The sequence below is a fragment of the Bombina bombina genome, chromosome 7, assembly GCF_027579735.1.
Source record: "Bombina bombina isolate aBomBom1 chromosome 7, aBomBom1.pri, whole genome shotgun sequence".
Lineage (NCBI taxonomy): Eukaryota > Metazoa > Chordata > Amphibia > Anura > Bombinatoridae > Bombina > Bombina bombina.
In genome coordinates, this window is record NC_069505.1 from 147,145,113 (window position 1) to 147,166,954 (window position 21,842).

At 42.6% G+C, this 21,842-nt stretch overlaps 1 protein-coding gene across 9 annotated transcripts in view; it reads left to right on the forward strand.

Moving 5' to 3' along the window:
* Positions 1 to 21,842, forward strand: part of ANO5 (anoctamin 5) — a 599,368-nt gene that overhangs the window by 488,700 nt on the left and 88,826 nt on the right. For all 9 annotated transcript variants that reach the window (XM_053720371.1, XM_053720372.1, XM_053720374.1 and 6 more), the window contains 2 exons: positions 11,749 to 11,846; positions 13,212 to 13,342. In XM_053720371.1, the coding sequence (XP_053576346.1) occupies positions 11,749 to 11,846; positions 13,212 to 13,342 (229 nt within the window). The remainder of the gene's footprint in view (positions 1 to 11,748; positions 11,847 to 13,211; positions 13,343 to 21,842) is intronic.

Sequence of the window (21,842 nt, forward strand, 5' to 3'; positions counted from 1 at the left end):
TTTAATCAATGCACTGCTTCTCAATGCTTTTCAATAGCAGGCACATGACTGAAAAAAAAGGTTGTTATTCTGAAACGGTGCAAATTGAACCATTGTAAACCGAGGGCCACCTGTACTCTCTTTTTTAAAAGACACCGCAATTGACACAAATTATTTAAAACATTTTTTTACTATAGGAGAAAATATTGAAAATCTATATTGAAAGATATTACATTTTGATACAACATTTTGATACAACATTTTTACACAACCACTGTATAAGCAACAACCTTTATTGAAAGGTACATCTACAAGGTCTAAAATAATATACACAATCAGGCATTTTTTTTTTATTATTGTTTTTCATTTGATACTCATACCTTTATCCACCTCAATAAAATTATTTTCATTGAAAAAATATTGCAAAAAGGTTTTAGAATAATATATACAAAGGTAATATCCTTCTGTGAAACTAAAAGCCCTATTGCCACATTATAATATATCCCCATCTTTAATGCTTAGAGCTTGTGTAGCGCCTTCTTAAAAAGAGATTCTTTATTTATACACATTACAGAAAGGACAACAGTGTTTTTCTTTCATTTGTATGTTGGTTTTCTGATGGCTGTGTGGCTGGGAGTAGAACGATGGTCCACTGACGTATTGTTTCCTTTACAGTTAAAGCGACAGTGCCATTTTTTTGTGGACATTCAGCTGTTTACTGTGTAATACAATGCGCTTCCTGTTTGTCTACGCCCAAGATGGGTGAAGTCTCGTTACCTGCCGTTGAGCTGGCGCCATTTGTTGTCTCCAACTGAACGTCGGTGGCCTCCTCAGCTGTGTTTTTAAACAACATACAGCTGAGAGGTTTTCGCGCCGTCGGAGAGCCTTTTGGGTGTATGGGACGTTTTCTCTATCAGTCAGAGAGACGTCGCCAACCCGTAGCTATTTACATTATTTTTTAAAATAAAAGTTCAGTAACCGTTGCTGGGTTTGCTGATTCTGATCAGTCCCAGATAGTAGTGCCTTTATTATTAGGAACTCTCTGTGGGGACAACTGTTCCATACGTTTGGTTGCTTATATACTATGGAAGAGCAACAATAACGTTATTATTATGTTCCCCATGTCTCAGTGCAATCCCTTTTCAGATTGGGTTGCTGTAAGCTATAGTACCTTGTTCCCTCAAGTGTCCTACATATGCACAGAAGTTGCCTACAAAACACAAGGGGGATTGTTACTTTAAAATTTAAAGGAACAGTAATGTTTGTGTGGTGTGTTCATTTTTTTTATAAATGCTCCTTCTGCTATAAATTGCTGCTCTGGAGCCCATTAACACTGGTCATTGCATCCCACAGACCATTCATGCCCCACATGCAGTGCTCTGTGGTTATTGTTACTCTAGTCATGGCTTCTGTATTGTAACATAGCAATGTCTGTTAGTAGCAAGATTAACATGCTAATTGGAATGTTCCCTATTTTTTTAGAGACATCCTTTCTGAGTTAGATGCTTATGCAGCATTCTCACACTTTGCAAATATTTAATGCAGATAACTACTGTCGGTTTACCTCCGCAAACTTATCTGACATTCCTTTTACTTGTGTGCTGATGTGTTTCTTTTTGCAAACGAGAATATAAATTCTTTCAGTTTTATTTTTAAAGAGACAGTAGCACATATAAAATAACGTTTCTTTTTCAGTTGTTAAGAGACAGTAACGTGTTTATTTGATGATTTTCAGCTGTTTAATGTATAATTCAGCTTTGTACTTATATGGTGTACCCATAAAAAATTGCGGTACTTAAGACATTTTCCGTTTTTATACCTATTGTCAGTGTCCCATTCAGGGATAGACAGACATCTTCATGAAAACCTTCATCTGTTTTTTCCTGAGTGATGTATTGGGATTTAAATGAAACCGTGGTTAAAGTGACAGTAAAAAGTTTATCTGATTTTTTTTTTTTTTTTTTTTTTCTTTCAGTCGAATAAAGCAGTACATTTGTTGCTTTTCTGTTCTGTCTCGATTCTAATATGGATTGTTCAGATTGTTCTGTTCCCAATGTTTTCATGGAAGTTTATTTAAAATAAGACATGGCACAAAAGGGGGACTTTTGGTCTCTGTACACTGTAACTAATAGCTGGTCTAGAAATAAACTTTTTGTTAACCTAAGTTTTTTTCTGCTCAGTGAAATATCTAGTTACTGTTTTTTTAAGATTAAAAGAGTCAGTAACACTTTTTGGTCAAGTGTCCCACGATGGGTACCCTTTTACTGACGCAGAGACTACATCCCTAGATTGGCAGGCGCCCAAATTTACATGTACTTTTCTGAAAAGTGTCTGCGTTATGCAAGATTGTACACGCATATCATTTGCTTTGTACTATTAAGTAAATAGTCTCAGTTAAAGTTACAGTAAGGGTCCTTTTTATTAGGACAGTACTCCTGCTTCTTGGTGTGCATTCCTCCTTTCTGACTTAGGATGGAACAGAAGCACACCACTATAGAGTTCCTTTAGGATATAAAGGAATTATAGTTCTGGCTTTAGCTAGTTCAGTTATAGACTTTCTTGCAGATTACCAAGTTGGCAGCTAAGAGTTCGGGATTTCCGTCTTAGCACGCTGAGCCTTCGGGTTGAAATCTTGGTCTGTGGATGTGTCATCTTCATCTAAGCTTTTGGTTTCCATTGACCCAGGAGGGTCCATTTATGGATTCCGTGGATTACAGAATGTATATCTTCATGTCCTTATCCGCAGAGATCATCACAAGTTCATGAGGTTTGCCTTTCTGGGCACACATTTTCAGTTTGTGGCTCTGCCTTTTGTTCTGGCCACGGCACCCTGGATTTTCACAAAAGCCCTGGGGTCTCTGCTGGCGGTTCTAAGACTGCAGGGCATTACAGTGACGCCTTATCTGGATGACATTCTGATCCAGGCATCGTCTTATCAGCTGACAAAGTCTCATTCTGACTTTGTTCTATCCTACCTGGGGACTCATAGGTGGACGGTAACTCTGTTAAAGAGTTCGCTAGTTCCGCAGACAAGGGTTCTTTTCTTGGGAACTCTATTTGACTCTCTATCCATAAGAGTCTTTTTGACAGAGGTCAGAATATTAAAGATTCTGAACTCACTCAGGCCTCTGCAACTGCAAATGCTCAGACAGTGGAATGGAGATTGTACAAATTTGTCTCTTCTATTATAAAGATCAAACCCTGGGGACCCAGGGTGTATGGACTCGACCGGAGTCTCTCCTTCCCATCAATGAGAGAGCAATATTCAGTGCACTTCAAGCTTGGCCTCATTTGGCTTCGGTGGATTTCATTAGATTCCATTCGGAAGACATTGCGACGGTAGCTTACGTAATTCATCAGGGAGGAACAAGGAGTTCCTTGAAGATGACAGACGTAGCCATGATGATTATGTGGGCGGAGTCTCACAATTGTTATCCGTCAGCGATCCACATCCCAGGTGCGGGTGTTTCTCAGATGGGGCAGGCCGGCATTGGATCTTATGGAGTCTCGTCAGAATGCCAAGCATCCAAGATACGGATCCAGGTCCAGGGCTCCACAAGCCGACCTGGTAGATGCCTTGGCAGTGCCTTGTTCATTCAGCCTAGCTTCTGTGTTCCCGCACTTTGCTCTCCTTTCCAGGGTGATTGCTCGAATCACACAGGAGAAGGTTTTGGGGATCCTCTACGCTCCTGCGTGGCCTCACAGGACTTGGTATGCCGATCTGGTGGACATGTCATCTCAGCCACCGTGGACGCTTTTGTTGCGGGAAGACCTTCTCATTCAGGGGCTCTTCCATCATCCAAATCTAGTTTCTCTGCAGCCAACTGCTTGGAGATTGAACGCTTCATTTTATCTCAGCGTAGTTTTTCTGATTCGGTTGTTGATACCTGGATTCAGGCACGTAAGCCTGTTACTAGAAAAATTTTCCATAAGATATGGCGTACATATCTTTTTTGGTGCGAATCCAAGGGCAACTCATGGAGTAGGGTTAGGATTGCTAGGATTTTGTCTTTTCTCCAAGAAGTATTGGAGAAAGGGTTGTCAGCAAGTTCCTTAAAGGGACAAATTTCTGCTTTGTCTATTTTGTTACTCAAGCGTCTGGCAGATGTTCCAGATGTTCAATCTTTTAACCAGGCTCTGACTAGAATCAGGCCTGTGTTTGGACCTATTGCTCCTCTTTGAAGTTTGAATTTCGTTCTTAAAGTTTTTCAAGGGGTTCCGTTTGAACCTATGCATTCCATAGATATTAAGTTATTATCTTGGAAGGTTTCTTTTTTGGTTGCTATTTCTTCTGCTCGCAGAGTATCTGAGCTTTCGGCATTACAATGTGATTCTCCTTATCTTATTTTTCATTCGGATAAGGTGGTGTTATGTACCAAACCTGGTTTTCTTCTTAAGGTTGTTTCAAATAAAAATATTAATCAGGAAATTGTTGTTCCTTCCTTGTGTCCTAATCCTTCTTCTAAGAAGGAGCGACTGTTACATAATTTGGACGTGGTCCGTGCCTTGCAGTTTTACTTGCAGGCAACTAAGGACCTTCGTCAATCTTCTTCCCTGTTTGTTGTGTTTTCTGGGAAGCGTAGGGATCAGAAAGCTACGGCTACCTCTTTCTTTTTGGCTGAAGAGTATCATCTGTTTTGCATATGAGACTGCTGGACAGCAGCCTCCTTAACGACTTACGGCTCATTCCACTAGGGCTGTGGCTTCCTCATGCTTCTGTTGAACAGATTTGCCAAGCTGCAACTTGGTCTTCTCTTCGCACTTTTTCAAAATTTTACAAATTTGATACTTTTGCCTCGTCTGAGGCCATTTTTGGGAGAAAAGTTCTTCAAGCAGTGGTGCCTTCCGTTTAGGTTCCCTGTCTTGTCCCTCCCTTTCATCCGTGTCCTGTGGCTTTGGTATTGTATCCCATAAGTAAGGATGAAATCCGTGGACTCGTCATATCTTGTAAAAGATAAAGGAAATTTATGCTTACCTGATAAATTTTTTTTTCTTTTTACGATACGATGAGTCCACGGCCCACCCTGTTTTTGTATGACAGGTCTTTTATTTTTGTTAAACTTCAGTCACCTCTGCACCTTGGCTTTTCCTTTCTCTTCCTAACTTCGGTCGAATGACTGGAGTGGGAGGGAAGGGAGGAGCTATATATACAGCTCTGCTGTGCTGCTCTTTGCCTCCTCCTACGGACCAGGAAGCGATATCCCATAAGTAATGATGAAATCCGTGGACTCATCATATCGTAAAAGAAACAAATTTATCAGGTAAGCATAAATTTCCTTTTCTCCAACATAGGTGTGTCCGGTCCACGGCGTCATCCTTACTTGTGGGATATTCTCTTCCCCAACAGGAAATGGCAAAGAGCCCAGCAAAGCTGGTCACATGATCCCTCCTAGGCTCCGCCTACCCCAGTCATTCTCTTTGCCGTTGTACAGGCAACATCTCCACGGAGATGGCTTAGAGTTTTTTAGTGTTTAACTGTAGTTTTTATTATTCAATCAAGAGTTTGTTATTTTAAAATAGTGCTGGTATGTACTATTTACTCTGAAACAGAAAAGAGATGAAGATTTCTGTTTGTATGAGGAAAATGATTTTAGCAACCGTTACTAAAATCCATGGCTGTTCCACACAGGACTGTTGAGAGGAATTAACTTCAGTTGGGGGAACAGTGAGCAGTCTCTTGCTGCTTGAGGTATGACACATTCTAACAAGACGATGTAATGCTGGAAGCTGTCATTTTCCCTATGGGATCCGGTAAGCCATGTTTATTAAGATAGTAAATAAGGGCTTCATAAGGGCTTATTAAGACTGTAGACTTTTTCTGGGCTAAATCGATTCATATATTACACATATTTAGCCTTGAGGAATCATTTAATCTGGGTATTTTGATAAGATTATATCGGCAGGCACTGTTTTAGACACCTTATTCTTTAGGGGCTTTCCCAAATCATAGGCAGAGCCTCATTTTCGTGCCGGTGTTGCGCACTTGTTTTTGTGAGGCATGACATGCAGTCGCATGTGTGAGGAGCTCTGATACATAGAAAAGACTTTCTGAAGGCGTCATTTGGTATCGTATTCCCCTTTGGGCTTGGTTGGGTCTCAGCAAAGCAGATACCAGGGACTGTAAAGGGGTTAAAGTTAAAAACGGCTCCGGTTCCGTTATTTTAAGGGTTAAAGCTTCCAAATTTGGTGTGCAATACTTTTAAGGCTTTAAGACACTGTGGTGAAATTTTGGTGAATTTTGAACAATTCCTTCATATTTTTTCGCAATTGCAGTAATAAAGTGTGTTCAGTTTAAAATTTAAAGTGACAGTAACGGTTTTATTTTAAAACGTTTTTTGTACTTTGTTATCAAGTTTATGCCTGTTTAACATGTCTGAACTACCAGATAGACTGTGTTCTGAATGTGGGGAAGCCAGAGTTCCTTCTCATTTAAATAAATGTGATTTATGTGACAATGACAATGATGCCCAAGATGATTCCTCAAGTGAGGGGAGTAAGCATGGTACTGCATCATTCCCTCCTTCGTCTACACGAGTCTTGCCCACTCAGGAGGCCCCTAGTACATCTAGCGCGCCAATACTCCTTACTATGCAACAATTAACGGCTGTAATGGATAATTCTATCAAAAACATTTTAGCCAAAATGCCCACTTATCAGCGTAAGCGCGACTGCTCTGTTTTAGATACTGAAGAGCATGACGACGCTGATGATAATGGTTCTGAAAGGCCCCTACACCAGTCTGATGGGGCCAGGGAGGTTTTGTCTGAGGGAGAAATTTCAGATTCAGGGAAAATTTCTCAACAAGCTGAACCTGATGTGATTACATTTAAATTTAAGTTGGAACATCTCCGCGCTCTGCTTAAGGAGGTATTATCCACTCTGGATGATTGTGACAATTTGGTCATCCCAGAGAAACTATGTAAAATGGACAAGTTCCTAGAGGTCCCGGGGCTCCCAGAAGCTTTTCCTATACCCAAGCGGGTGGCGGACATTGTAAATAAAGAATGGGAAAGGCCCGGTATACCTTTCGTCCCTCCCCCCATATTTAAAAAATTGTTTCCTATGGTCGACCCCAGAAAGGACTTATGGCAGACAGTCCCCAAGGTCGAGGGAGCGGTTTCCACTTTAAACAAACGCACCACTATACCCATAGAAGATAGTTGTGCTTTCAAAGATCCTATGGATGAAAAATTAGAAGGTTTACTTAAAAAAATGTTTGTTCAGCAGGGTTACCTTCTACAACCAATTTCATGCATTGTCCCTGTCGCTACAGCCGCGTGTTTCTGGTTCGATGAGCTGGTAAAGGCGGTCGATAGTGATTCTCCTCCTTATGAGGAGATTATGGACAGAATCAGTGCTCTCAAATTGGCTAATTCTTTCACCCTAGACACCACTTTGCAATTGGCTAGGTTAGCGGCTAAGAATTCTGGGTTTGCTATTGTGGCGCGCAGAGCGCTTTGGTTGAAATCTTGGTCAGCTGATGCGTCTTCCAAGAACAAACTACTTAACATTCCTTTCAAGGGGAAAACGCTGTTTGGCCCTGACTTGAAAGAGATTATTTCTGATATCACTGGGGGTAAGGGCCACGCCCTTCCTCAGGATCGGCCTTTCAAGGCCAAAAATAAACCTAATTTTCGTCCCTTTCGTAGAAACGGGCCAGCCCAAAGTGCTACGTCCTCTAAGCAAGAGGGTAATACTTCTCAAGCCAAGCAAGCTTGGAGACCAATGCAAGGCTGGAACAAGGGAAAGCAGGCCAAGAAACCTGCCACTGCTACCAAGACAGCATGAAATGTTTGCCCCCGATCCGGGACCGGATCTGGTGGGGGGCAGACTCTCTCTCTTCGCTCAGGCTTGGGCAAGAGATGTTCTGGATCCTTGGGCACTAGAAATAGTCTCCCAAGGTTATCTTCTGGAATTCAAGGGGCTTCCCCCAAGGGGGAGGTTCCACAGGTCTCAGTTGTCTTCAGACCACATAAAAAGGCAGGCATTCTTACATTGTGTAGAAGACCTGTTAAAAATGGGAGTGATTCATCCTGTTCCATTAGGAGAACAAGGGATGGGGTTCTACTCCAATCTGTTCGTAGTTCCCAAAAAAGAGGGAACGTTCAGACCAATCTTAGATCTCAAGATCTTAAACAAGTTTCTCAAGGTTCCATCGTTCAAAATGGAAACCATTCGAACAATTCTTCCTTCCATCCAGGAAGGTCAATTCATGACCACGGTGGATTTAAAGGATGCGTATCTACATATTCCTATCCACAAGGAACATCATCGGTTCCTAAGGTTCGCATTCCTGGACAAGCATTACCAGTTCGTGGCGCTTCCTTTCGGATTAGCCACTGCTCCAAGGATTTTCACAAAGGTACTAGGGTCCCTTCTAGCGGTGCTAAGACCAAGGGGCATTGCTGTAGTACCTTACTTGGACGACATTCTGATTCAAGCGTCGTCCCTTCCTCAAGCAAAGGCTCACACGGACATCGTCCTGGCCTTTCTCAGATCTCACGGATGGAAAGTGAACGTGGAAAAGAGTTCTCTATCTCCGTCAACAAGGGTTCCCTTCTTGGGAACAATAATAGACTCCTTAGAAATGAGGATTTTTCTGACAGAGGCCAGAAAAACAAAACTTCTAGACTCTTGTCGGATACTTCATTCCGTTCCTCTTCCTTCCATAGCGCAGTGCATGGAAGTGATAGGTTTGATGGTAGCGGCAATGGACATAGTTCCTTTTGCGCGCATTCATCTAAGACCATTACAACTGTGCATGCTCAGTCAGTGGAATGGGGACTATACAGACTTGTCTCCGAAGATACAAGTAAATCAGAGGACCAGAGACTCACTCCGTTGGTGGCTGTCCCTGGACAACCTGTCACAAGGGATGACCTTCCGCAGACCAGAGTGGGTCATTGTCACGACCGACGCCAGTCTGATGGGCTGGGGCGCGGTCTGGGGATCCCTGAAAGCTCAGGGTCTTTGGTCTCGGGAAGAATCTCTTCTACCGATAAATATTCTGGAACTGAGAGCGATATTCAATGCTCTCAAGGCTTGGCCTCAGCTAGCGAGGGCCAAGTTCATACGGTTTCAATCAGACAACATGACGACTGTTGCGTACATCAACCATCAGGGGGGAACAAGGAGTTCCCTGGCGATGGAAGAAGTGACCAAAATCATTCAATGGGCGGAGACTCACTCCTGCCACCTGTCTGCAATCCACATCCCAGGAGTGGAAAATTGGGAAGCGGATTTTCTGAGTCGTCAGACATTGCATCCGGGGGAGTGGGAACTCCATCCGGAAATCTTTGCCCAAATCACTCAACTGTGGGGCATTCCAGACATGGATCTGATGGCCTCTCGTCAGAACTTCAAAGTTCCTTGCTACGGGTCCAGATCCAGGGATCCCAAGGCGACTCTAGTAGATGCACTAGTAGCACCTTGGACCTTCAAACTAGCTTATGTATTCCCGCCGTTTCCTCTCATCCCCAGGCTGGTAGCCAGGATCAATCAGGAGAGGGCGTCGGTGATCTTGATAGCTCCTGCGTGGTCACGCAGGACTTGGTATGCAGATCTGGTGAATATGTCATCGGCTCCACCATGGAAGCTACCTTTGAGACGAGACCTTCTTGTTCAAGGTCCGTTCGAACATCCGAATCTGGTCTCACTCCAGCTGACTGCTTGGAGATTGAACGCTTGATTTTATCGAAGCGGGGGTTCTCAGATTCTGTTATTGATACTCTTGTTCAGGCCAGAAAGCCTGTAACTAGAAAAATTTACCACAAAATTTGGAAAAAATATATCTGTTGGTGTGAATCTAAAGGATTCCCTTGGGACAAGGTTAAGATTCCTAAGATTCTATCCTTCCTTCAAGAAGGATTGGAAAAAGGATTATCTGCAAGTTCCTTGAAGGGACAGATTTCTGCCTTGTCTGTGTTACTTCACAAAAAGCTGGCAGCTGTGCCAGATGTTCAAGCCTTTGTTCAGGCTCTGGTTAGAATCAAGCCTGTTTACAAACCTTTGACTCCTCCTTGGAGTCTCAACTTAGTTCTTTCAGTTCTTCAGGGGGTTCCGTTTGAACCCTTGCATTCCGTTGATATTAAGTTATTATCTTGGAAAGTTTTGTTTTTGGTTGCAATTTCTTCTGCTAGAAGAGTTTCAGAGTTATCTGCTCTGCAGTGTTCTCCTCCTTATCTGGTGTTCCATGCAGATAAGGTGGTTTTACGTACTAAACCTGGTTTTCTTCCAAAAGTTGTTTCTAACAAGAACATTAACCAGGAGATTATCGTACCTTCTCTGTGTCCGAAACCAGTTTCAAAGAAGGAACGTTTGTTGCACAATTTGGATGTTGTTCGCGCTCTAAAATTCTATTTAGATGCTACAAAGGATTTTAGACAAACATCTTCCTTGTTTGTTGTTTATTCAGGTAAAAGGAGAGGTCAAAAAGCAACTTCTACCTCTCTCTCTTTTTGGATTAAAAGCATCATCAGATTGGCTTACGAGACTGCCGGACGGCAGCCTCCCGAAAGAATCACAGCTCATTCCACTAGGGCTGTGGCTTCCACATGGGCCTTCAAGAACGAGGCTTCTGTTGATCAGATATGTAGGGCAGCGACTTGGTCTTCACTGCACACTTTTACCAAATTTTACACGTTTGATACTTTTGCTTCTTCTGAGGCTATTTTTGGGAGAAAGGTTTTGCAAGCCGTGGTGCCTTCCATTTAGGTGACCTGATTTGCTCCCTCCCTTCATCCGTGTCCTAAAGCTTTGGTATTGGTTCCCACAAGTAAGGATGACGCCGTGGACCGGACACACCTATGTTGGAGAAAACAGAATTTATGTTTACCTGATAAATTACTTTCTCCAACGGTGTGTCCGGTCCACGGCCCGCCCTGGTTTTTTAATCAGGTCTGATAATTTATTTTCTTTAACTACAGTCACCACGGTATCATATGGTTTCTCCTATGCAAATATTCCTCCTTAACGTCGGTCGAATGACTGGGGTAGGCGGAGCCTAGGAGGGATCATGTGACCAGCTTTGCTGGGCTCTTTGCCATTTCCTGTTGGGGAAGAGAATATCCCACAAGTAAGGATGACGCCGTGGACCGGACACACCGTTGGAGAAAGTAATTTATCAGGTAAACATAAATTCTGTTTTTTTATGTTTTTTCTTCTTCGGAAGCAGCTTTTGGTAGAAAGGTCCTTCAGGCAGCTGCCTCAGTTTGATTCTAGTGCCTATGATTTCAGTTGTTTGAATTTTTAAGAAAACTAAATAATTTTTTTGGATTTAATTCCTCAGCGGAAATGGCTGTTTTTATTTGATCCCTCCCTCTATAGTTACTCGTGGACTTCCACATCTTGGGTATTATATCCCATCAATAACTAGCTTGTGGACTCTCGCCACCTACATGAAAGAAAACATAATTTATGTAAGAACTTACCTGATAAATTAATTTCTTTAATGTTGGAGAGAGTCCACGAGAGCCACACATTTTTTGGGGGTTATGACTTTTTTTGTATAAAGCACATTATTTATCCTGTTCCTCTTTTTTTTTATGCTTTTACTCCTTATACACCTCACTTACATGGCTATACGTTAAACTGAGGTATGAGTGAGGTGGGAGGTGTATTTATAGGCATTTGAGGTTTGGGAAACTTTGCCCCCTACTGGTAGGAATGTATATCCCATCAGTAACTAGATCGTGGACCCTCACCACCATGAAATAAATTAATTTATCAGGTAAGTTCTTACATTAATTATGTTTTTCTGTCCTTTTACAGTGCGATCCAGCTGGATGTCTTATAGAACTGACCACACAGCTTACAATCGTTATGGCTGGAAAACAGATCTGGGGCAACATTCAAGAAGCCATTGTTCCGTAAGTAGTTTTAAGTTTGTTAGAAAAACTCTTAAGCAGTAACGTTTAATATTTTTAATTTTGGCATGAAAAGTATTAGAATATCATAAAATTTTTACCTAAAGCAATGGTTTTCAAACCTGTCCTCTGGCATCCCCAACAGGCCAGGTTTTCAGGATTACCTTGGATGAGAGCAGGTAAAATAATCATGTTTACTTATCAGCTGATTATTTCACCTGTGCTCCAGTTCAGATATCCTCAAAATGTTGCCTGATAGGGAGATTAGAGGACAGGTTTAAAAATCAGTGAGCTAAAGGGACAGTGATGCAGTATAACTGTAAAAACTGACTAGAAAACATCATCTGAACATCTCTTTGTAAAAAAGGGAATATATTTACCTCAAAATTTCCTCAGTAGCCACATTCCATTGTTAAGGGACTTTAAGCAGCCAGTGAGCAGTCCTGTAGCAAGCAAAGGGGGCTGTGCATTTGACGTGCAGGCACAGTCATGTTATTTCCCTGCTTTTTTAAAGGAACTTTACTATGAAATCTTGGGAGATTTTAGTGAAATCTCATGAGTATACAGTAAAGCAAAGTGTGACATCAGCACTGTTGAAGCTGATTGGGTGTTTTTTTTCAACGTGCAGCTGACAGTAGTTGTTCACAGAGCACTTTAAAGTGAAGGTAAACTGATGAATGAAAGCCCGTTTTTTAAAAATACTATTAAAAACAGGGGCACTTTCATTCATCAAAGTTTACAAAGCAGCCGTTTTGATTAAAAACGTACCTTTGTTCTTTGCACAGCCAGAGCAGCTTCCCCCACCCGGAGATCCTCTCTTCACACATCATCAATGACTAATCCAGCTTCCTCCAATCACGGCTTTCCCCCCAGGGTAGTCATTGCCTGAGGCCATGCCTTGATTGGAGGAAGCTGGATTAGTCATTGATGACATGTGAAGAGTGAGTCTCTGGGTGGCGGAAGCTGCTCTAGCTGTGCAAAGAAGAGAGGTATGTTTTTAAGCAAACTGGCTGCTTTCTAAACTTTGATGAATGAAAGTGGGAATCAACATTTGAATGCTGAGACTAGAATATTAATAGCATTCTATTTATTAAGGGATATGATTGTATTTATTTGCAAAAACAAATGTCAAATGCTCAACAGACATTTAACCTTCGGTTTAGAACAGATTGTTTTGTTATTGTTTTCTTTTGCCATTTGCCCATCCGTCTTTAAATTGTTTTACTGTTTAGCTCGGTATCTAGAGTTAGAGTTCTATATTTGACTCACCGTCATCAAGATCAAAACCGTTGCTAAAATGCCATAGATGGAACTGAGGCTTGAAGTCGGTTATATACTCCTTAATGCTATGTTTTGCAAATTTTACAGATGGATATGGAATTGGTGGGGTCGAAGGAAAGCTAGAAATAACCCAGAAAACCTCTACAGCCGGTGGGAGCAAGACTACGACATGCAGACGTTTGGAGGTCTTGGACTGTTCTACGAGTATCTTGAAATGGGTTAGTTCTATGGTTAAAATATTCCTATACTGTATTGTCCCTCAGAATATGTTTAAAAACAAATTTAATGGCTATTCTTTGTCAAGCGCCTATTGCTGTTTCAGTAGTTTTTGTAAGAAGGTAGGGGAACACAAAATGTTTGCCATTTTGAAACAGAGAAAATAAATTATCATAGTTCTTTCAAATATACTTTGTCCCTTATGACATCCTTTAGATTTAATAAATAAATATACTCCAGAATAATTTTTTTATTATTTTCAATATGTAATCGAAATCGGAAAATAAAGAACCACTTTAAAGTGACATTTATATATAATTTATATCTATCAGAACTTGAAATTTCCACTGGTCCTGGACAAAACTAATAAAGAATTTGATTTCTTTTACAAGATATGACGAGTCCATGGATTTCATCCTTACTTATGGGATTACGCCTCCTGGTCAGCAGGAGGAGGCAAAGAGCACCACAGCAGAGCTGTATATATAGCTCCTCCCTTCCTTCCCACTCCAGTCATTCTCTTTGCCTGTGTTAGTGATAGGAAGAGGTAAAGTGAGGTGTTAGTTTAGATTTTGCAATCAAGAGTTTTTTATTTTCAAACGGTACCGATGTGTGCTGTTTTTATTACAGAGCAGCTTCTGAATAGTCTTCTAAACTATTCTGTATCGCTGCGCCTCCCATATTTGTGCTGCATTATCTGTATATGGTCTTGTGAAGTTGTAACCAAGACCCTGCTTTTTCACAGGGCCTCAGGAGGAAGATTGGACCTCTTGATACTGTGAAGTAATCATGCTATACCATCAGCATAGAGGTAAGTGCAGTTTTTATTCTGGGTTTCTCAGACTAACTGTACTGATCAGATTATATATTGGGAGTTTCCCTTTATACTTTCCCCAGACATTAGGGCAGTGTTGTTTTTCCTAAGAGCACTGGGGTATGTGTAAGTGGCCGGTCTTAGTTACCAGAGAGTAGGAGAGACAGACTGGAGTTAACTTAGAGTATGCACCAGACACTCTAGCATGGATTTGTGATCTAGAGGCACTGGGAGATGTGTGTGTGCAGGGAGTCACTGTACAATGGGCTGGCTGACGCTGGGGATGTTTGTGTTTAAGGGTCCGGTTTTGGGGATGGCTATTCTGAAAGCAGGTAGTCACTGTTATTAGTCCAGTTGCCTGAGGCGCTGATATATATGTGTCGGCATTTTGCGGTAAAATTTTTACTTGTGGTTACGCCCACGATGGGCAGGGTTTACTTTTGCACGCTCTGACAGCGCATCTATCCCTTCTCTGGTGGCTGCATCGCATTGGTTCCTAAGTGCAGTTGTGGGATTTCAAGTGACTTAGGTCTGCAGTGTGGCGATGTTTGGTTGTTCAGGAGGCAGGGTGACTGGGTGTTACAAAAATAATAAAGACCTTTTCAAAAGTAAAAGCATACTATACTTTACAAATTTGGTGCACATGAGTAATTAACCCTCTGCCTTAGTGCTTATTTCGGATTGCAAATAAGGTTACAACTCAAATAAGTTGCTGATCGTTTTTTCTTAAAGGTACAGTACAATTTTTATTTTTTTTAAACGGATTTGACCAAGATTGTTTTTTGTTCAGGTTATCATGGATGACCTTGAACAAAATATGTGTCCTATGTGTTTGGATGCCATTGTGGAACCCCTTGTCACACTATGTGACAATTGTGTTGAGAGAGCCTTACAATGTAAAGAGAAAATATTTTTTAATAAAGATATGTCTAAAGATTGTTCTCAAACCAATGAGATTCAGGGTATGCCTCAATCTTCTCCCCAAGCGTCACAGCTTTTAACGTCCGCACAAGCTACGCCATGTTCTTCTACGGCGTCTGCTTCTTTCACTTTGCAGGATATGGCTGCAGTAATGTCATCTACCCTCACAGAGGTTTTGTCTAAGTTGCCAGTGTTGCAAGGCAAACGTAGCAGGGCAGAAGCTCAAGGGGTCCCTGTAACTTCTGGTGCTTTGATGGCTATCTCTGATGTACCATCCCAGTCCTCTGAATTGGGGGGTAAGGAGATCCTGTCTGAGGGGGAACTGTCTGACTCAGGTAGTGCATTGCCCCAGAAAGATTCGGACGTCATGTCCTTTAGATTTAAGCTTGAACACCTCCGCCTGTTACTTCAGGAGGTTTTAGTGACTCTGGATGATTGTGACTCTATTGTGATTCCTCCAGAGAAATTGTGTAAGATAGACAGATATCTGGAAGTCCCTGCTTATTCAGATACTTTTCCGGTTCCTAAGAGAATTTTGGAGATTGTTACTCGGGAATGGGAAAGGCCGGGTATCCCGTTCTCCCCTTCCCCTATGTTCAAGAAAATGTACCCTATAGCTGACACCGTGCGGGATTCTTGGCAAACGGTCCCTAAGGTGGAGGGAGCTATTTCTACCTTAGCTAAGCATACAACTATCCCTATTGAAGACAGTTGTGCTTTCAAAGACCCTAGGGATAAAAAGTTGGAGGGTCTTCTAAAAAAGCCATTTGTTCATCAAGGTTTTCTCTTACAACCGATGGCCTGTATTGTACCAGTTACAACTGCGGCTGCCTTTTGGTTTGATGCCTTGGAAGAATCTCTGAAGACTGAGACTTCTTTAGAGGAAATAATGGATAGGATTAAGGCCCTAAAGTTGGCTAAATCCTTTGTCACAGACGCCGCTTTTCAGATTGCAAAGTTGGCGGCTAAGAATGCAGGTTTCTCCAACATAGGTGTGTCCGGTCCACGGCGTCATCCTTACTTGTGGGATATTCTCTTCCCCAACAGGAAATGGCAAAGAGCCCAGCAAAGCTGGTCACATGATCCCTCCTAGGCTCCGCCTACCCCAGTCATTCTCTTTGCCGTTGTACAGGCAACATCTCCACGGAGATGGCTTAGAGTTTTTTAGTGTTTAACTGTAGTTTTTATTATTCAATCAAGAGTTTGTTATTTTGAAATAGTGCTGGTATGTACTATTTACTCAGAAACAGAAAAGAGATGAAGATTTCTGTTTGTATGAGGAAAATGATTTTAGCAACCGTAACTAAAATCCATGGCTGTTCCACACAGGACTGTTGAGAGCAATTAACTTCAGTTGGGGGAACAGTGTGCAGTCTCTTGCTGCTTGAGGTATGACACATTCTAACAAGACGATGTAATGCTGGAAGCTGTCATTTTCCCTATGGGATCCGGTAAGCCATGTTTATTACGATGGTAAATAAGGGCTTCACAAGGGCTTATTAAGACTGTAGACTTTTCTGGGCTAAATCGATTCATTATTAACACATATTTAGCCTTGAGGAATCATTTTATCTGGGTATATTGATATTATAATATCGGCAGGCACTGTATTAGACACCTTATTTCTTAGGGGCTTTCCCAAAGCATAAGCAGAGCCTCATTTTCGCGCCGGTGTGGCGCACTTGTTTTTGAGAAGCATGGCATGCAGTCGCATGTGAGAGGAGCTCTGATACTTAGAAAAGACTTTCTGAAGGCGTCATTTGGTATCGTATTCCCCTTTGGGTTTGGTTGGGTCTCAGCAAAGCAGATACCAGGGACTGTAAAGGGGTTAAAGTGTTAAAACGGCTCCGGTTCCGTTATTTTAAGGGTTAAAGCTTCCAAATTTGGTGTGCAATACTTTTAAGGCTTTAAGACACTGTGGTGAAAATTTGGTGAATTTTGTACAATTCCTTCATGTTTTTTCGCAATTGCAGTAATAAAGTGTGTTCAGTTTAAAATTTAAAGTGACAGTAACGGTTTTATTTTAAAACGTTTTTTGTACTTTATTATCAAGTTTATGCCTGTTTAACATGTCTGAACTACCAGATAGACTGTGTTCTGAATGTGGGGAAGCCAGAATTCCTGTTCATTTAAATAAATGTGATTTATGTGATAATGACAATGATGCCCAAGATGATTCCTCAAGTGAGGGGAGTAAGCATGGTACTGCATCATTCCCTCCTTCGTCTACACGAGTCTTGCCCACTCAGGAGGCCCCTAGTACATCTAGTGCGCCAATACTCCTTACTATGCAACAATTAACGGCTGTAATGGATAATTCTGTCAAAAACATTTTAGCCAAAATGAACCCTTGTCAGCGTAAGCGTGGCTGCTCTGTTTTAGTTACTGAAGAGCATGACGACGCTGATATTAATATCTCTGAAGGGCCCCTAACCCAATCTGAGGGGGCCAGGGAGGTTTTGTCTGAGGGAGAAATTACTGATTCAGGGAACATTTCTCAACAGGCTGAACCTGATGTAATTGCATTTAAATTTAAGTTGGAACATCTCCGCATTCTGCTTAAGGAGGTATTATCCACTCTGGATGATTGTGAAAAGTTGGTCATCCCAGAGAAACTATGTAAAATGGACAAGTTCCTAGAGGTGCCGGGGCTCCCAGAAGCTTTTCCTATACCCAAGCGGGTGGCGGACATTGTTAATAAAGAATGGGAAAGGCCCGGTATTCCTTTCGTCCCTCCCCCCATATTTAAAAAATTGTTTCCTATGGTCGACCCCAGAAAGGACTTATGGCAGACAGTCCCCAAGGTCGAGGGAGCGGTTTCTACTTTAAACAAACGCACCACTATACCCATAGAGGATAGTTGTGCTTTCAAAGATCCTATGGATAAAAAATTAGAAGGTTTGCTTAAAAAGATGTTTGTTCAGCAGGGTTACCTTCTACAACCAATTTCATGCATTGTCCCTGTCACTACAGCCGCATGTTTCTGGTTTGATGAGCTGATAAAGGCGCTCGATAGTGATTCTCCTCCTTATGAGGAGATTATGGACAGAATCAATGCTCTCAAATTGGCTAATTCTTTCACCCTAGACGCCACTTTGCAATTGGCTAGGTTAGCGGCTAAGAATTCTGGGTTTGCTATTGTGGCGCGCAGAGCGCTTTGGTTGAAATCTTGGTCGGCTGATGCGTCTTCCAAGAACAAGCTACTAAACATTCCTTTCAAGGGGAAAACGCTGTTTGGCCCTGACTTGAAAGAGATTATCTCTGATATCACTGGGGGTAAGGGCCACGCCCTTCCTCAGGATCGGCCTTTCAAGGCGAAAAATAGACCTAATTTTCGTCCCTTTCGTAAAAACGGACCAGCCCAAAGTGCTACGTCCTCTAAGCAAGAGGGTAATACTTCTCAAGCCAAGCCAGCTTGGAGACCAATGCAAGGCTGGAATAAGGGAAAGCAGGCCAAGAAACCTGCCACTGCTACCAAGACAGCATGAAATATTGGCCCCCGATCCGGGACCGGATCTGGTGGGGGGCAGACTCTCTCTCTTCGCTCAGGCTTGGGCAAGAGATGTTCTGGATCCTTGGGCGCTAGAAATAGTCTCCCAGGGTTATCTTCTGGAATTCAAGGGACTTCCCCCAAGGGGGAGGTTCCACAGGTCTCAGTTGTCTTCAGACCACATAAAAAGACAGGCGTTCTTACATTGTGTAGAAGACCTGTTAAAAATGGGAGTGATTCATCCTGTTCCACTAAGAGAACAAGGGATAGGGTTCTACTCCAATCTGTTCATAGTTCCCAAAAAAGAGGGAACGTTCAGACCAATCTTAGATCTCAAGATCTTAAACAAGTTTCTCAAGGTTCCATCGTTCAAGATGGAAACCATTCGAACTATTCTTCCTTCCATCCAGGAAGGTCAATTCATGACCACGGTGGATTTAAAGGATGCGTATCTACATATTCCTATCCACAAGGAACATCATCGGTTCCTAAGGTTCGCATTCCTGGACAAACATTACCAGTTCGTGGCGCTTCCTTTCGGATTAGCCACTGCTCCAAGGATTTTCACAAAGGTACTAGGGTCCCTTCTAGCGGTGCTAAGACCAAGGGGCATTGCAGTAGTACCTTACCTGGACGACATTCTGATTCAAGCGTCGTCCCTTCCTCAAGCAAAGGCTCACACGGACATCGTCCTGGCCTTTCTCAGATCTCACGGCTGGAAAGTGAACGTGGAAAAGAGTTCTCTATCCCCGTCAACAAGGGTTCCCTTCTTGGGAACAATTATAGACTCCTTAGAAATGAGGATCTTTCTAACAGAGGCCAGAAAAACAAAACTTCTAGACTCTTGTCGGATACTTCATTCCGTTCCTCTTCCTTCCATAGCTCAGTGCATGGAAGTGATCGGGTTGATGGTAGCGGCAATGGACATAGTTCCTTTTGCGCGCATTCATCTAAGACCATTACAACTGTGCATGCTCAGTCAGTGGAATGGGGACTATACAGACTTGTCTCCGATGATACAAGTAAATCAGAGGACCAGAGACTCACTCCGTTGGTGGCTGTCCCTGGACAATCTGTCACAAGGGATGACGTTCCGCAGACCAGAGTGGGTCATTGTCACGACCGACGCCAGTCTGATGGGCTGGGGCGCGGTCTGGGGATCCCTGAAAGCTCAGGGTCTTTGGTCTCGGGAAGAATCTCTTCTACCGATAAATATTCTGGAGCTGAGAGCGATATTCAATGCTCTCAAGGCTTGGCCTCAGCTAGCGAGGACCAAGTTCATACGGTTTCAATCAGACAACATGACGACTGTTGCGTACATCAACCATCAGGGGGGAACAAGGAGTTCCCTAGCGATGGAAGAAGTGACCAAAATCATTCTATGGGCGGAGTCTCACTCCTGCCACCTGTCTGCTATCCACATCCCAGGAGTGGAAAATTGGGAAGCGGATTTTCTGAGTCGTCAGACATTGCATCCGGGGGAGTGGGAACTCCATCCGGAAATCTTTGCCCAAGTCACCCAGCGGTGGGGCATTCCAGACATGGATCTAATGGCCTCTCGTCAGAACTGCAAAGTTCCTTGCTACGGGTCCAGATCCAGGGATCCCAAGGCGGCTCTAGTGGATGCACTAGTAGCACCTTGGACCTTCAAACTAGCTTATGTGTTCCCGCCGTTTCCTCTCATCCCCAGGCTGGTAGCCAGGATCAATCAGGAGAGGGCGTCGGTGATCTTGATAGCTCCTGCGTGGCCACGCAGGACTTGGTATGCAGATCTGGTGAATATGTCATCGGCTCCACCTTGGAAGCTACCTTTGAGACGAGACCTTCTTGTTCAGGGTCCGTTCGAACATCCGAATCCGGTTTCACTCCAGCTGACTGCTTGGAGATTGAACGCTTGATTCTATCGAAGCGAGGATTCTCAGATTCTGTTATTGATACTCTTGTTCAGGCCAGAAAGCCTGTAACTAGAAAGATTTACCACAAGATTTGGAAAAAATATATCTGTTGGTGTGAATCTAAAGGATTCCCTTGGGACAAGGTTAAGATTCCTAAGATTTTTTCCTTCCTTCAAGACGGATTAGAAAAAGGATTATCTGCAAGTTCCCTGAAGGGACAGATTTCTGCCTTGTCTGTGTTACTTCACAAAAAGCTGGCAGCTGTGCCAGATGTTCAAGCTTTTGTTCAGGCTCTGGTTAGAATTAAGCCTGTTTACAAACCTTTGACTCCTCCTTGGAGTCTCAATTTAGTTCTTTCAGTTCTTCAGGGGGTTCCGTTTGAACCCTTACATTCCGTTGATATTAAGTTATTATCTTGGAAAGTTTTGTTTTTAGTTGCAATTTCTTCTGCTAGAAGAGTTTCAGAATTATCTGCTCTGCAGTGTTCTCCTCCTTATCTGGTGTTCCATGCAGATAAGGTGGTTTTACGTACTAAACCTGGTTTTCTTCCAAAAGTTGTTTCTAACAAAAACATTAACCAGGAGATTATCGTACCTTCTCTGTGTCCGAAACCAGTTTCAAAGAAGGAACGTTTGTTGCACAATTTGGATGTTGTTCGCGCTCTAAAATTCTATTTAGATGCTACAAAGGATTTTAGACAAACATCTTCCTTGTTTGTTGTTTACTCCGGTAAAAGGAGAGGTCAAAAAGAAACTTCTACCTCTCTCTCCTTTTGGATTAAAAGCATCATCAGATTGGCTTACGAGACTGCAGGACGGCAGCCTCCCGAAAGAATCACAGCTCATTCCACTAGGGCTGTGGCTTCCACATGGGCCTTCAAGAACGAGGCTTCTGTTGATCAGATATGTAGGGCAGCGACTTGGTCTTCACTGCACACTTTTACCAAATTTTACAAGTTTGATACTTTTGCTTCTTCTGAGGCTATTTTTGGGAGAAAGGTTTTGCAAGCCGTGGTGCCTTCCATTTAGGTGACCTGATTTGCTCCCTCCCTTCATCCGTGTCCTAAAGCTTTGGTATTGGTTCCCACAAGTAAGGATGACGCCGTGGACCGGACACACCTATGTTGGAGAAAACAGAATTTATGTTTACCTGATAAATTACTTTCTCCAACGGTGTGTCCGGTCCACGGCCCGCCCTGGTTTTTTTAATCAGGTCTGATATTTTATTTTCTTTAACTACAGTCACCACGGTACCATATGGTTTCTCCTATGCAAATATTCCTCCTTAACGTCGGTCGAATGACTGGGGTAGGCGGAGCCTAGGAGGGATCATGTGACCAGCTTTGCTGGGCTCTTTGCCATTTCCTGTTGGGGAAGAGAATA